The sequence below is a fragment of the Eubalaena glacialis genome, chromosome 1 (assembly GCF_028564815.1).
Source record: "Eubalaena glacialis isolate mEubGla1 chromosome 1, mEubGla1.1.hap2.+ XY, whole genome shotgun sequence".
In the NCBI taxonomy this organism is placed as follows: Eukaryota; Metazoa; Chordata; class Mammalia; order Artiodactyla; family Balaenidae; genus Eubalaena; species Eubalaena glacialis.
In genome coordinates, this window is record NC_083716.1 from 26,004,653 (window position 1) to 26,018,791 (window position 14,139).

The 14,139-nt window shown below is 47.5% G+C and overlaps 1 protein-coding gene across 2 annotated transcripts in view; it reads right to left on the reverse strand.

The window, feature by feature from the left end:
* Window positions 1-14,139, reverse strand: part of PDCD11 (programmed cell death 11) — a 42,007-nt gene that overhangs the window by 14,257 nt on the left and 13,611 nt on the right. For both annotated transcript variants that reach the window (XM_061198530.1, XM_061198447.1), the window contains exons 10-21: window positions 13,835-13,959; window positions 13,593-13,653; window positions 12,805-12,951; window positions 11,212-11,463; window positions 10,527-10,661; window positions 9,830-10,024; window positions 8,719-8,889; window positions 7,734-7,953; window positions 6,460-6,609; window positions 5,926-6,041; window positions 3,920-4,461; window positions 2,952-3,014 (exon numbers count right to left, since the gene is read on the reverse strand). In XM_061198530.1, the coding sequence (XP_061054513.1) occupies window positions 2,952-3,014; window positions 3,920-4,461; window positions 5,926-6,041; window positions 6,460-6,609; window positions 7,734-7,953; window positions 8,719-8,889; window positions 9,830-10,024; window positions 10,527-10,661; window positions 11,212-11,463; window positions 12,805-12,951; window positions 13,593-13,653; window positions 13,835-13,959 (2,177 nt within the window). The remainder of the gene's footprint in view (window positions 1-2,951; window positions 3,015-3,919; window positions 4,462-5,925; window positions 6,042-6,459; window positions 6,610-7,733; window positions 7,954-8,718; window positions 8,890-9,829; window positions 10,025-10,526; window positions 10,662-11,211; window positions 11,464-12,804; window positions 12,952-13,592; window positions 13,654-13,834; window positions 13,960-14,139) is intronic.

The following is a 14,139-nucleotide window of genomic DNA, read 5'->3' on the forward strand; positions in this document are numbered from 1 at the left end:
AGATCTCAAAGAGATATCTGTATATCCATGTTCATTGCAGCACTATTCATAATAGCCAAGGTGTGGAAACAACCTAAATGTCCACTGATGGATGAATGGATAAAGACAACATATATACACACAATGGAATATTACTCAGCTTAAAAGAGAAGGAAATCTTGCTGTATGTTACCACACGGATGAAGCTTGAGGATGTTGTGCTGAGTGAAATAAGCCAGTCACAGAAGGACTGTGCAGGACTCCACTTATATGAGGTATCTCAAGTAATCAAACTCAAAGAAACAGAAAGTAGAATGATGGTTGCGAGAGGCTGGGGGGGTCAGGGGGAAATGAATGGCTATAGAGTTTCAGTCACGCAAGATGAAAAAGTTTAGAGATCTGTTACATAACAATATGCATATAGTTAACAATACCATAATGTATACCTAAAAAGTGTTGAGGGCAAATTTATGTTATTTATGTTATGTTTTTACCACAATAAAAAAATTTGAAAAAAGAGGAGATTAGGACATAGATAAATACAAAGAGAAGACCATATGAAGACACTGGAGAAGATAGCCACCTGCAAGCTAAGGAGACAGGCCTCAGAAGAACAAACCCTGCTGATACCTTCATCTCAGACTGAAAGCCTCCAGAATTGTGAGAAAATAGATGTCTAAGTTAAAAAAAAAATTAAAAATAAAATACAAACACACATAACAAGTATGTGTTATCTTTTTCTTTTTCCAAAATGATTTTAAACTGCCTCTCTTAAAAAAAAAAAAAAAAAGGTGGGCATAACTACATTAATGGCAAGAGAAAACTCAGTGACTAGCAGGAATTCCAGAGATACATGTAATGACTTCTGAACTGCTCTGCTCTCTTAACTACCCCCCAACCCCACAAACGGGTAAATGAGCAGGTACCGTTTTATCTAGCTTGAGTGTCCCTCACCAACCCTGAACTCAACTCGAAGACACACGACATTCTCTTTGTGCACAAGAGCTCCATATACAAGTGGGAATGAAAATATGATGGCATTTCATAAGTAAGTCAACACCGTCAATTAAATAAATGTTTTTCCTCCTGACTTTGAAATATGTATTTTAAAGCATAAAGCATTTGAGAAATATAGCAACAATAGCATTATGTTTATACTAAGTTTCTCAGGGGCCTTGATTAAAATAAAATAATTAACAATACAACATAGGTGCGCGGAGGAGGTGGGAGATGTGCTAGAGTTTTTTTATCTGTCTATCTGTCTATCTGTCGTTATAACTCTCCATCCTCCATCTCCTCTATGGAATGACCTCATTTCCTGGCTTGGCCCACACTGCCACTACCAAGGACCACCGCTATGGCTCACACCAGTCTCCATAGACAGGAGGGTGGACCAGCACAGCAGTGATAGTTCATGAGAGGCTCCAGACTCTGAGGGTCAAGAACCATTCAGGATGTTAGTAAGTCTTCCCACAATGCTCACTGACTCGCCCCTTGCAGTATTCATTAATTTAACATACCTACCCTTAGCCTGGATAAACTACTTGACCTTAACCCTTAATTAAACAAGACGTCCAGCCTCACAGGTGAAGACACCGCAGACTAAAACAACGAATATGAGGAGGTCTCTGTTTTCACGACAAAGGGACACAATCAAATCTACAAAACTAAGGAAACCACCGATTAAGCAAGTAGGAACGTGTGCATCTGCCAAATCTCATCATTCTGGAACTAAACGGCTTACTTTCACATCCTTCAAAGTAAGCGTTGTTAGCGTCTGGTACTTCAAGGTTCCAGGAATATTTCCCTACCTCAGACACAAGCCTTCTCAGAACTATTCCACTTCTATTCTGATCCCTTCAGGATGCTGACCAAACCTCATCCTCGGAAAGCTGCTTAAGAGGTCTTTCCATGACATCCTAGGCACGTAAGACTTACAACCTGGATGGATCTGGGCCTGACCCTGCAGAGGCACTGGCACAGTCACGTGTATCTAACTTCATTCGCTGATGGCCTATCAGTTCCTAGAGGCTGGGTTTTTTTTAATGGGGGAAGCAGAAGCAGATAGGCCCATAGATCAACATGGATCCCCTGCTTAAGATCCTCTGCAAGAACGACCCCAGACAAACTGGATCCACCACTTCCTGGAACTACTAGCTCTACCAGTACGCCTAGAATCCCTCGTGGAACATCCCTCTGCAGAATCCACCAGAACATGACCTAAAATTTCAGTCACCAAGCAGTAGTCTATTATCAAAGAACAGGCATTCTTGGCTACGTGGTGTTTATTTAGGGAATTACTGAGTTCTAGAAAATAGGTTGAGAGCAAAAATGTTTCTTTTTGCTACATACCAACAAACAGAACTGCAATCAGCCTTTAAATTGATACTTAAACCCTGAATACAGCTTTCACATTAGTTCTCATATAATCCCTCTAACCAGCTGTATGAGAACCAGACAAACATCCCTCCTGGAGAAAAAAAGACAACCTGGACAGAGAGAGGCAAAATAAGTCACAACCCTGGCTGAATCAAGACCAGAACTCAGGGCTTCCCTGGTGGCTCAGTGGTTGAGAATCCGCCTGCCAATGCAGGGCACACAGGTTCGAGCCCTGGTTTGGGAAGATCCCAATGCCCTGGAGCAACTGGGCCCGTGAGCCACAATTACTGAGCCTGCGCGTCTGGAGCCTGTGCTCCGCAATGAGAGAGGCCGCAACAGTGAGAGGCCCGCGCACCGCGATGTAGAGTGGCCCCCGCTCTGCGATGAAGAGTGGCCCCCACTTGCCGCAACTAGAGAAAGCCCTCGCACAGAAACGAAGACCCAACACAGCCAAAAATAAATAAATAAATAAATAAAATTAAAAAAACAAACAAACAAACAAACTTATGACTTTAAAAAAAAAAAAGACCAGAACTCAGGCTCCTGACTCCAGCCCAGCACTCTTTCCATGAGACCACCGGAGTTGCCCTCACCTTGGCCGAACACTCAGCTCCGGGATGGTTCGAATAAATCTGGGATGACTTATTGGGAGAAACCTGCAGAAACAAATAATGTCAAATCATTTCTCTTATTCTCTGTAACACCATAATCGGGAGACCAGAATTTCTAACTGCCCACCAAACCGAGCTTAAAAAACCGCCCACTCCGCTGCCACACCACCCACTAGTAATACCAGGCCCGAGGGCTTCCATTCTCATCGTTTGAGTAAATGTTACAGAACTGGCTCATCTGATCTTTTACAGTTGTCATACTAAACCCTGAAAAGAATTTTCCTTATGGACGATATACTCCAACTCTTTCATTCTAAAAATAAGGAAATTGAGGTCTAGAGAGAACAAATGACTTACTGAAGATCCCACAGTTACTGAAATTAATATGCAAATCATTGGCTAGACTTTGAATTCTCTTTTTGGTTTTCTTATAGCAAGGACTTCTGCTGCAATAACATACTGTAACTAGATTGAAAGTAAACGAGTATAATTAAGGTATGCTGTGGAGGATGGATTATAGTAACTGCTGACATATACGGAGCAATAACTATGTGTCAGACAACCCACCAGGCACACTCCGTGCTAGGTGTTCTCTCTTCCAATCTTTGCAATGGCCCTGCAAGGTGGTCACTACCATTACTCTCACTTTACAAATTAGGAAAATAAAACTCAGAGGGCTGAGTAACTACTTAACTCCTGGTCGCATTATTTTAAGTGGGAAATCTGGAATTCGCCCCAGATCTGACTCTAAATCAACGCTCTTAACCACTACATTATACACCATTAAAAAATAAAGACATACAAAAGGATTATTTGGTGAATATTTTGGTTAACTAAAAGAAAATCTAACGTATGCCCAACTTTTTGGAAACTGCCTCAGTTCCCATGCCTTCTCCCACGATTACCACCATCTCCCCTCAAAGCCAGTCCCTCCCCCAAAGCCTCCATACTTGAATGTCTTCATGTCTCTCCCGCCAATCACTCGGGCAGTGACCTTCTTCCCAACTTTCAGCTTGGCAGTAGGAGATGTGCCCACTGGAACATCATCTAGAATGTGGGAGGCATGGATGCAGCCAATGATGCCATCTTCCAGGGTCACAACCACATGGGTGGGCTTAATGGACTTGACGGTCCCTGTGACCACGTCCCCAATGGACAGGGTGTGCTTCCTTACAGTCCCTACAACCAGAGCTGGATCTACTTCCTCATCCTCGTCGACCGTCTCAGAGTCCTTCCGGGTCTGCCTCATGGTCCTCTTAGCAGCTGGCCCCTCAACGGCCAAAAGAAGACCCGTCACTCCTGGTTCTGTGGTCTGGAGGGTTAGGGAGACACCCTGTCCCACCTGCAACTTCTCTGAATCAAAGCGGAAGGTGTCATTGAGGTGAGAGGTCAGGGAGAAAGCTGCTAGCTGGCCAGTCTCTACCAAGGAGGCCAGGGCAAAGGACTCCTCCAAGTGCTGCACAATCGCCTGGTGCTCACTGCCTTTCTTCAGCTGGAAGACAGAAAACCCACCATCCCTGCTTCTTACAGAGCACAAGGGCTTGTTCCTCACCCACTGGGCAGGGTAGGTCTGGGGAAGTCCTCTGAGTCCAGGGGGCTCAAGGCTAATCTGAGCTGTAACAAAGTAGCCTCCACTCCCTGGACCCAGCTTTCCCCTCCGGTACACTGAGGCGATGTGACCACACTCAAGGCGCCACAGCAGGATCACCTGGAGTTAGCCTCTGTTTTGAATTCAGATTCCGAGATCCTATCCTGGAACTAGTGAAAGCAGAACTTTAAAGGTGACTCTGATGCACAGCCAAGTGACCTCTAATGGTTCTCCAGCTTTAAGACACTGTGGTTCCTCCTCTCTTAGTCCTGCAGCTCTCCACCCAATTTATTCACTCACTCAACAAAGACAGTCATTACTGAGAGCTTATTGTGTGCAAGGCATGTAGCCTGTCTTTCCCCAACACCCAACCTGTGCTCATGCCCTTACGTGCACTAGCTTCACTCGGATGACAAAATGGGACAGGGACCTGCTAGAAAGCTTAGTGAGGGGTTAATACTGTTTTCTATTTCTCTTTGTCTCTCAAAGTCTTAAAATTATAAGCAACTGGAGGTTAAGGATTACATCTATATAATTCTCTGTAACACACCCTATGCGATTAGGGGATTAATAAGTACTTTAGACAATGACGAAATATACACGTCATCCGGAGAAAAATACCACTCATTTTAAGATTTCCCTTGAACCCATTCTTTGCCCACACAAAAGTGGACAGAAGAGGGTGTTAGATGAGCAGCCTGGAGGTCAGAACTACCCACAGACATGTTTTGTTTGGTTCACATGATGTTTAAAAAGAAGAAGAGTTTCCAACGTTTCCTACATTTATTTCAAATAAAAAATCCAAATTCTGCCTTCTCTTAAAATTCAAAGACTTCCCAACACTAGACCCAGATGTTCTCATGGGGCAACAGTGAGATGGAACCGAGTAGTCTCTGCTCCTCTGTGGCAGTGCGTGCACTCCGCAGTCTGTCAGAGTCCTACTGTCGAGTCCTACTGTCACCACCCCCTAACACACCTGGCCCGCTTCACTCATCCAAGCACCTGCTTGGCCCTAATCAGGGTGACCACGTGATTTACAGCCCGAACCAGAGTGAAAGTCACTGCAACGAACAAGCACACCAGGGGAATTCCCTGGCGGCCCAGTGGTTAGGACTCAGTGCTGTCACTGCCAGGGCCCGGGTTCAATCCTTGGTCGGGGAACTAAGATCCTGCAAGCCGCATGGCTTGGCCAAAAAAAAAAAAAAAAAAAAAAAGCACACCAGGATGAGAGGTACACCTGGGAATGACCCAGACAAATCCAGGCACACAGCCACCCTGTCTACAGGTATCTGCGAACCATGTGGGGTTGAAGGGGTGTGTAACACCTTTGAAACCATGGGAATGGAAGTCCTCAAGCAGCAAGCTTACCTTTTTAGCTCTTCTATTCACCAAATCGTGGCAGAGGGAAACATGTACTTCCAACTTCAACATATCAACATTTAAGATTACAACCTTCTTTTTCTGCCCAGATTCCACCTCCTGCCCTGCAGTGCAGAACCAAACACAATGTGATCACCCTCCTGGAGCAGGGGCGAAGGGAGACAGCATCTCTCCAACAGCCCTGCAGCCCAAAGGCACAAAAAGAAGTGGACCTATGTCCTAGGTTTATATGCGCTAGGGAAGCCAAGGGTCTAGCTCCCATAATTCACATTCAGGTTGTGTCAACTTATGCAACCTGGTATATAAAAATCTAGATTTATCCAAATACAACAATAAAGGGATTCATACCTAAACCTTCTTTAGTATGCTGCTGTCTTGATTTGCGTTTACACAAGATAAGCATGCCAAAAATTTCTGCTGGATCAGCTCATCTATGTATTTGGAAATTCTGTACCCAGAAGAGGAAGCAACGGGCAAGGGGTTTCCCCTACAAACCATGATGGGCGAGAGAGATGCACTCACCTGCCCGATGATACTTGCTGGCTCTTAGGACCAGGCCGGGCACTGGGCCCTCACTGAACAGTACAGAGCCATCTCCCAACACCTCCTGCACCTCTAGGTCAAGGACCATCCCTGGGGTCATCTCAGCCAGCGTCTGGATCAACACAGAGTCTGCCAGAGACCCAAAGGAAATAGGGATTAACAAGATGAAATGACACTCACCATTCTTTTCCTTTGGAAATATGCTGACACATGGAGGACATTTCCAACATGGAGCGTTGGAACCACTATGAAGGCAAAATCACTCTTGGTAAAAATGTCTGATATCCATGAAAATTCCCAGTACAGGCAGAGACCTATGCCCCTTGCTAATCCCACATGGCCATAATTCATGGAATAGCCAACGAATGCCAGAAACACATGCTTTCCTTTGATTTCGGAATTTTCACTCTTTCTGTTTGGAATCTACCCTCTCAAGGTTCTTATTCCCAAATCCCATCAGGGTTCCAACAAATCTACACAATGGTTCAAAGCTTAGTAGGGTCAGACTAATAACCCCCCACAAAGTCTTCCAGCAGGTCCCTGTTCCATTTTATCATCCACTACACATCTGATGAATAAAGGAACAAAAAGTGAAGAAGTGAGTGGATTCACAACAAATGCAAACCTGAGGCCACAGAACTCAGGGAAATTTTGATTCTGGACTGGGAGGGAGCCCAAGGGGAACTTCTGGGATACCAAGTAATGATCTTTTATCTGAATCTGGATGACAGTTAAACAGGGATGTTCACTTTATAAATGTTTACTGAGCTGTACTCTAAAAGATTTGTGCACTTTATGGAGATCCTACTCCCATTAACAAAAGTTTACCCATTTCTTTCTTCTTTTTTTTTAAATTAATTAATTAATTTATTTATTTATTTATTTTTGGCTGTGTTGGGTCTTCGTTTCTGTGCGAGGGCTTTCTCTAGTTGCGGCAAGCGGTGGCCACTCTTCATCGCGGTGCGCGGGCCTCTCACTGTCGCGGCCTCTCTTGTTGCAGAGCACAAGCTCCAGATGCACAGGCTCAGTAGTTATGGCTCACGGGCCTAGTTGCTCCGCGGCATGTGGGATCTTCCCAGACCAGGGCTCGAACCCGTGTCCCCTGCATTGGCAGGCAGATTCTCAACCACTGCGCCACCAGGGAAGCCCTACCCATTTCTTTTTAACATCAGAGAAGACCAACAACTCATCGGAACAGACTGAAGACGCACACGCCCCACCCTGGCCCTCATCCTCCGCCCTCCTGCCCCCACCTCGGTTGCTCATGAGGCTACGGACGCCCTGCCGCTCCTCCAGGCACTGGCTCAGGAGGAGGAGGCTGGTGGTGGCCAGGTCCCCCAGAGCGCAGTCCGACAGCCGCAGCGACAGCAGCATCCGCTGCTTCTCCTCGTCCACGTTGGTCACCTTAGCAACCACCGTCTGCCCCTCGACAAAGTGGTCACTTGTGGAGGTCACAAACTTGTCACTCATGATCTAAAAGGGAAGAGCGGGTGCAAAATGAAGAAAGGAAAGGAAGTCTCTATTAAGACAACCCACTTGAAACACCCAGAAAGAAGTGTGTGAGGCAGGAGGTGGACCCCAGGAAGGTCCCCCCAGCCCTCTGAGCACAGCTCACCTCCCCTTTCGTAAAAACACAGGAGGCGCCCTGGCTGCCAACCCAGCCGAGAAGGCCCCAGAGCAACTCTCTGCCCCTCACTGTGCATGTTTCTGGGGCCCTCCCCCCTCTCCCATTTTTAAAATTGTTCTGGCAGGGGATGCAAAATGTTCTGCCCAGGCAAAACATCAGGGGAACACACCTACGGAAAGGAAGAAACACTTATGAATTGTCTGTGGCAGGAATGAGCGATGAGCCGTTTGCTCACCACCGTCTTACACGGGCTTTGGTAAGACTCCTCCCCGCTCTGGGTGTCAGTTTATGCAGCAGGCCTGAGAGGGGGTTCAACGACGGGATCGCTAGGATCTTTTCCAGTCTGAAAAGTCTGCTATCCAATGACCTACCCAATGCTGTAGCATGAAGTAGAAAAGGTGCCCCTTCCTCCAGGACACAGCCCTGAGCCAGGACACAGGCTGGGCAAGAGGACTGCAGACTGAGCCTCAGCTCCACTGCCCCTCAGCCAGGTGCCTCTGTGTCATGCCCCTGAAAATCTTTCAAGAGAATAGATTCTTTCCCACCAACCCTCAGGTTCCACGTCCCTGTTGTCTCCCCTCAAAGGCCCTTGTGCAGGGAGGTGAACTTACAGCTTTGGGAGCCAGTCCACTAAGGCCTGACGGGAACTGGACGAACACACCATAGTCCTTGATGTTCTTCACAAAACCAATGAGCAGCATTCCAGGATGGATTTCTGAGAAGCTCTTGGGATCCTTGCCGCCCTCTACTGCGGACACCAAAGCCGGCTTCCTGCAAAGGAGCTAGTGGCACTTCGTCAAGAAATGTTCCAGAAAGGGCAGATGAACTGTCCATCTCTCCCACTCTACACCCTACCACAGTGATTCTCTAAGTGTGCAGACCAGCAGCATTAGCATCACCGGGAACTAGTTAGAGAGGCCAATTCTTAAGCACCAGCCCAGACCTACTGAATCAGACACTTGGGGGGCACGGGGAGCAGGCTGTGTTGGACCAAGCCCTCCAGGGGATTCTGATTCACACTGAAGTTTGGGAATCACTGTTTTGTTCCTGCCCTTATTAACACACCTCCAGATTACCGGAGGGGACCTAAGGGGAAGGCTCATCCCTGTGGTTTGGCAGCTGGATCGGCCGTGACACCAACCTCCTGCCTATCTTCACACTAACCAACCCTATTTCCCCTCCTCTGCCTATCTCCACTCTAAGGAGAATCGATTTTACATTCTGCAAGAAAGGAGGCAGTGTCTTTCTTCTAAGCGCCCACACGAAGACCGAAAGCTATATTCTGAGACCTATATCCCAGCAGGGGGAGGCGGAGGAGAGAAAAGAGGACAGCAGGTACTTATTAACTGTTCCAACTCAGGGGTGAGCACTGAGTGCCCCAAGAAGGCTGGATGTGCCACTGGGAGTGTCCTGCTGGGCCTGGAGTGCCACGTGGCCCTCTCCCCAACACCCTGGGCTCCCCCTCTGCCCTGACCACCAGCATCTGCCAGCAGCACCTCGATCCCGCTCTAACGCCCACCAGGGGAACAGAGGCAAAGTGTAGGCTTGCCCACTGGTTTGGTCTGTGGAGGTATCTCTGCAGTCAGAGGGCCGACTTCTTTCCCATGGAGTTTCCAACTAAGAGCAGAGGCTGGCCTGGAGTTCCCCAGCGCCCCCTCCCGCCGAGGGCCCACAGCTCCCACACCTCCAGCTCCGCGGCTCCCTGAGACCAGTAAAGGATACAATACGCTCCTCACCCTCGCTCAGACACAGGACTCTGTGCAGGGTGTCGCCCGCCTGGAGCCAGCAATGCAACAGTGGGCCGTGGGGGACGTGGTCTGACAGGTGAGGCGTGGGAAGGAAGCCGGGGACGTTGTGAGGCAGGACAGCCACCTGCAGCCCATCTTTGGTCTTCTCCAGAACCTTCACATCCACCAACTACCCAGGGAAAAGGAAGACAAAACAGAGCGCTTGTCTTGAGCAGAGAGCAACTCGTGTGGGTCAGGCAGAGATCAGAGGCATCGAATATCCAGCACCAGGGATGACTGGGAGGTCGAGATCAGAGAGGCAGCTTTCTCCCACTCCCCACCCCACGCTCCCGAAGACCCAACAGGCACACACCCCCGCACACACAGCAGGACCCATCTGGTGCTCCCATCACGCCTCTCCCAGGTCCCTCCACTGGGTCCCAAAGGAAAGACAGTTTTGCAGGCTGGTCCCAGGGACCAGAGAGGAAAGAGGGCAGCAGCACACTGCTGACAAGCCACACCGTAACAGCACTTTCCTTCCTAGACGGTCCAACTGCTGTGACACACAGCCCCAGAATCTTATCTAGCTGCCTTGATCTTCCCCCTGCATGGTTTCCAGCACCCCAGGTGTCAGTGGCGCTCTGCTCTCTACCACTGTCACTAAAATAATTTGTCTGGAGGAGTCCAGGTACCTGCCCAGCGTTAATGGCTTTTTTTTTCTTCTGACTCTGTCCCGCACATTCTTTCTTCGGATCACTTGACAGCTTGAAGGACAAGAGCATCCTCTCTTTGGATGGCTCACAGTTCAGCACTGCAACCTTCACCACCTGGTGAGAAACCACACCTGCTTGGCCCTGGAGAGAGGTGCCCCCCAGCAGCACCACAGAGGCCTTGGGTGATTCACCAAGACCCTGGATCAGATCAGAAGGCAGTGAAGAGAAACGTACTGAGAGCTACACAGAATCCCCACAAGTCAGCCTTTCGGGTGACAAAAGACATGAATGAATTTTGGGGTATAATCCCAAGTTTTAAAAAATCATTTTTTCCTAGACAGACCCAGACTCATCAGATTTAGGGCAGTGCCCCCTTGTGGTGATAGTGGCCTCAGAACAATTTCTGATGTGAGGGACGCTAGTGTATTACAGGTGAAGATTAATTTCTTCTAGGTTGAGGGCCTAAGGTCCGTTAGTTTGCTAGCATCCATTGAGCCCCCTTGAGGGTTTCTCTCTGTTCTGTTCCATCTCCTCCACTTAGCTGGCTCAGGTCCGCTACCCCACATGCTCTCTTCTGTAACCCTTAAAAAGTAGCCTTCCTACTCCTCCAAATCTGTGTTCATGGGGTCACCAACGGCAGGAGCCTATCCAGGGGAAGGGTTACCTGGCCAGTGTAAAAGACACTCTCTGGGTCAGGGATATACTCGGCACTGAGCTCGTGCCTGGGCACCAGTCCCTGCACGTCATTGTAGAACTTCACAATGCAGCCGTAGTCCTTGACCCTGAGGATAAAGCCGTGTGTCTGCAGACCAGGCTTAGCATCGGCATAGCAGGTAATGGCAGGAAGTTTGGACTCAACCAGGGTTTTCTTCAGGGTCATCATCAGCTTCCTGGCTTCAGGGTCACAAAGCAAAACCTAGGGAAAGGATACTGGCCATGACCAAGTCATCCATTACCAAGAGACCAACTGAGCTGGTCTCTGCAACCCCCTTAGAGCCAGGGTCAGTCCCTAAAAACCTGCTGTCTCTTTGCCTCTGAGAATAATAGCTGCAGACCGTCCCTGCTTCCTGCTGGATGACGACCTCGGGAGCGTTCATCTCTATTTCAAATGTACTACCTCCCAAAAGTCCCCTCCTGGGCCTAGAGCAACACTCACCAACCCAGTGCACCTCCAGGGAGTCCTGTGTCGGTTACTCCTACTCTGCCTCCGCTCCCTCTCCCTCCTGGACCACCGCATCTCGTCTAACAGAATGAATGACTGAACCAGTTTACCCCTCAACAGTGTTGTGGACTAGCTATAAACTTAAGACTGAGTGCGCCAACCACCTCTCATTCCTCAAAAAGTCATCTCCTCGAGGGCAGAGAAATTCCTCTATTTCTAACTTCCTGACCCCACCACTGTAAAACTTTGTACCAATGGGTAATCAATATCTTTGTTGAGTCCATAATGAAATAAAATGAGAATAAGAAAATCCAACATTCTAAGTGTCTGCACACACCAGGCCCTAAGCACTGTGTATTATCATGTTTCATCTTCACAACTCTGTGAAGCGTCTCTCAGGATCCAAGCCTTTCTTATAAAACACTCAAGTTTTGGCAGCTTTGGTTGGGCTATTTCTGTGCCTGACACAACCCCTGCTCCTCCTCAACCTTCCAAATCCTACCCATCCTTTCCAGTTCAAGCCCCACCTCTGCCAGAAATCTAGAAGACATTATTGTCAAATAGAGCTCAATTCGAAAACTGGTTCTGCCATTTATTAGCTGTGTGACTTTGGGCAAGATACTCTGCTTTCCTAAGCTTTCATTTCCCCATCTGCAAAATGAGGATAACAGTACTTCCTTCATAGGGCCATTTTAAGGATGAAATGAAGTAAGGCGTGTTATGATGTGCCTAGCACAGCAATTGGCACAGAATACATGTTACATGGTAGTTGCTATTGATCATATTGATCATCATTGATTATCAATGATTCTTGCTGCCCCAGCCTACCCTCACCTCCCCGTTCTGAGATATGACCACAGCATACAGCCTGCACCAAACCACCTGGCCTGCTCTCTTCATGTATGGATATTTTAACTACCAATTATACCATACAATTATCAAGGGCAGGGACCCAGTTTTCTCTTCCCAATGCCAAGCGCAGGACTGCAGATATTATGTGGTCACTTTGTGGAAAAAGGCAGAAACTTCAGCTGAGAAGCATCATTCTCTTCCCATGTGGCCAAAACCCCACCAGTGACCCTTCAGGAGGCTCACCCGGCACTTGACCTCATCCCCAGCGTGGTACTTCTTCTCCGGATTCTTCATAAGGATGTCGGCCAGATGCATGGGAGGTACCAGGCCCCTTATTTGCTTGCCCACCTTCACCAGCATCCCGTATGGCTTTATGGTCATCACTTTGCCCTAGGAAAAGATGCCATGATGCCTCAAGAATATCTTTCCTATACTTCTTACAACAAAGCATCTCACACCTCTCTTTCAAAGCTCAGCTTCCTGAGGTAACTGTGCCTGTTATTCCAGATCTCATAGGGACAAAGTACATACCCCACAGTGATCTGGATGCAGTAGGGTTTATTTATGAGAAACTTCACATCTTTTTGTGTGAGGATCTTCTTTCTATCTGCCTTACAAATTCATTATCCAACAGAGAGGACTATGTCTCCTAAGGAATGAACTCTACATGTAAAGGGGAGCTGCTCAATTGGGGCTAAGTGGTTGGACAGGAGCAGCAACTGGCTTCTTACTAATATCCCAGCTGGCTCAATTATCAAAGAACTAACTTTTGACCTGGTCTAATCAACACCATCAAATCCCAGGACTGATGACCTACTGCCTCTGTGTAGTGGGGTGGTACTAGCAAGACCTTACCTTGAAATTAATTACAAGTTACCCAAGGGAAGAAAAAGAAATCCCAGTTAGCAGGCAAAGAGAAGGAATATGACTTTAAACATGTTCACATGGGGACTAATGAGCTGACAGTTAACCTGTGAACTAAAGACTATCTGAAGGTGGTGAAGTATCTAATTATATGCTTGAGGTCTTACCTTTACCAAGGCCCCAGGTTTGATGTCATGATAACTAAGGAACTGAGCTTCAATAACAGACCTAGAACAAAAGGCAAATACAAGATTAAATAAATTAGGACAGAGGCTGCCTAAAATTCAGGGCTACCAAAATCATGTAGGCAAGAAAGGAAACCCTCACCAAGCAAGGCCAGGAGACACTGTGGGCGTGCGCTGCACAGGAGCACACCTCTACACCCCGCACAAGTTAGTGACAGACTTACGTCCGCAGAGAGAGCAAAGCCAGTTCATCCATTTGGCTGTAGTCGATGATTCTACACTTGTGAGTGTTCCCTGGCTTGAAGGTCTCAGGTTTGAAGACTTTCTTAGAATTGGAGAGATGGCTGAGCTACAAAGTACCAAGTGATTAAGGACCAGCCAGAAGCAACAGATCTGAGGCAATCAGACATTAAATCAGACATGGAGATGACTCAGTACATTTGTCACCTACCATAAAAACAGCACTCTGATTACCTGTTAAAATAATTGCTCTAACTAAAGAACTGCTTTGTACTATCACAGAATCTCT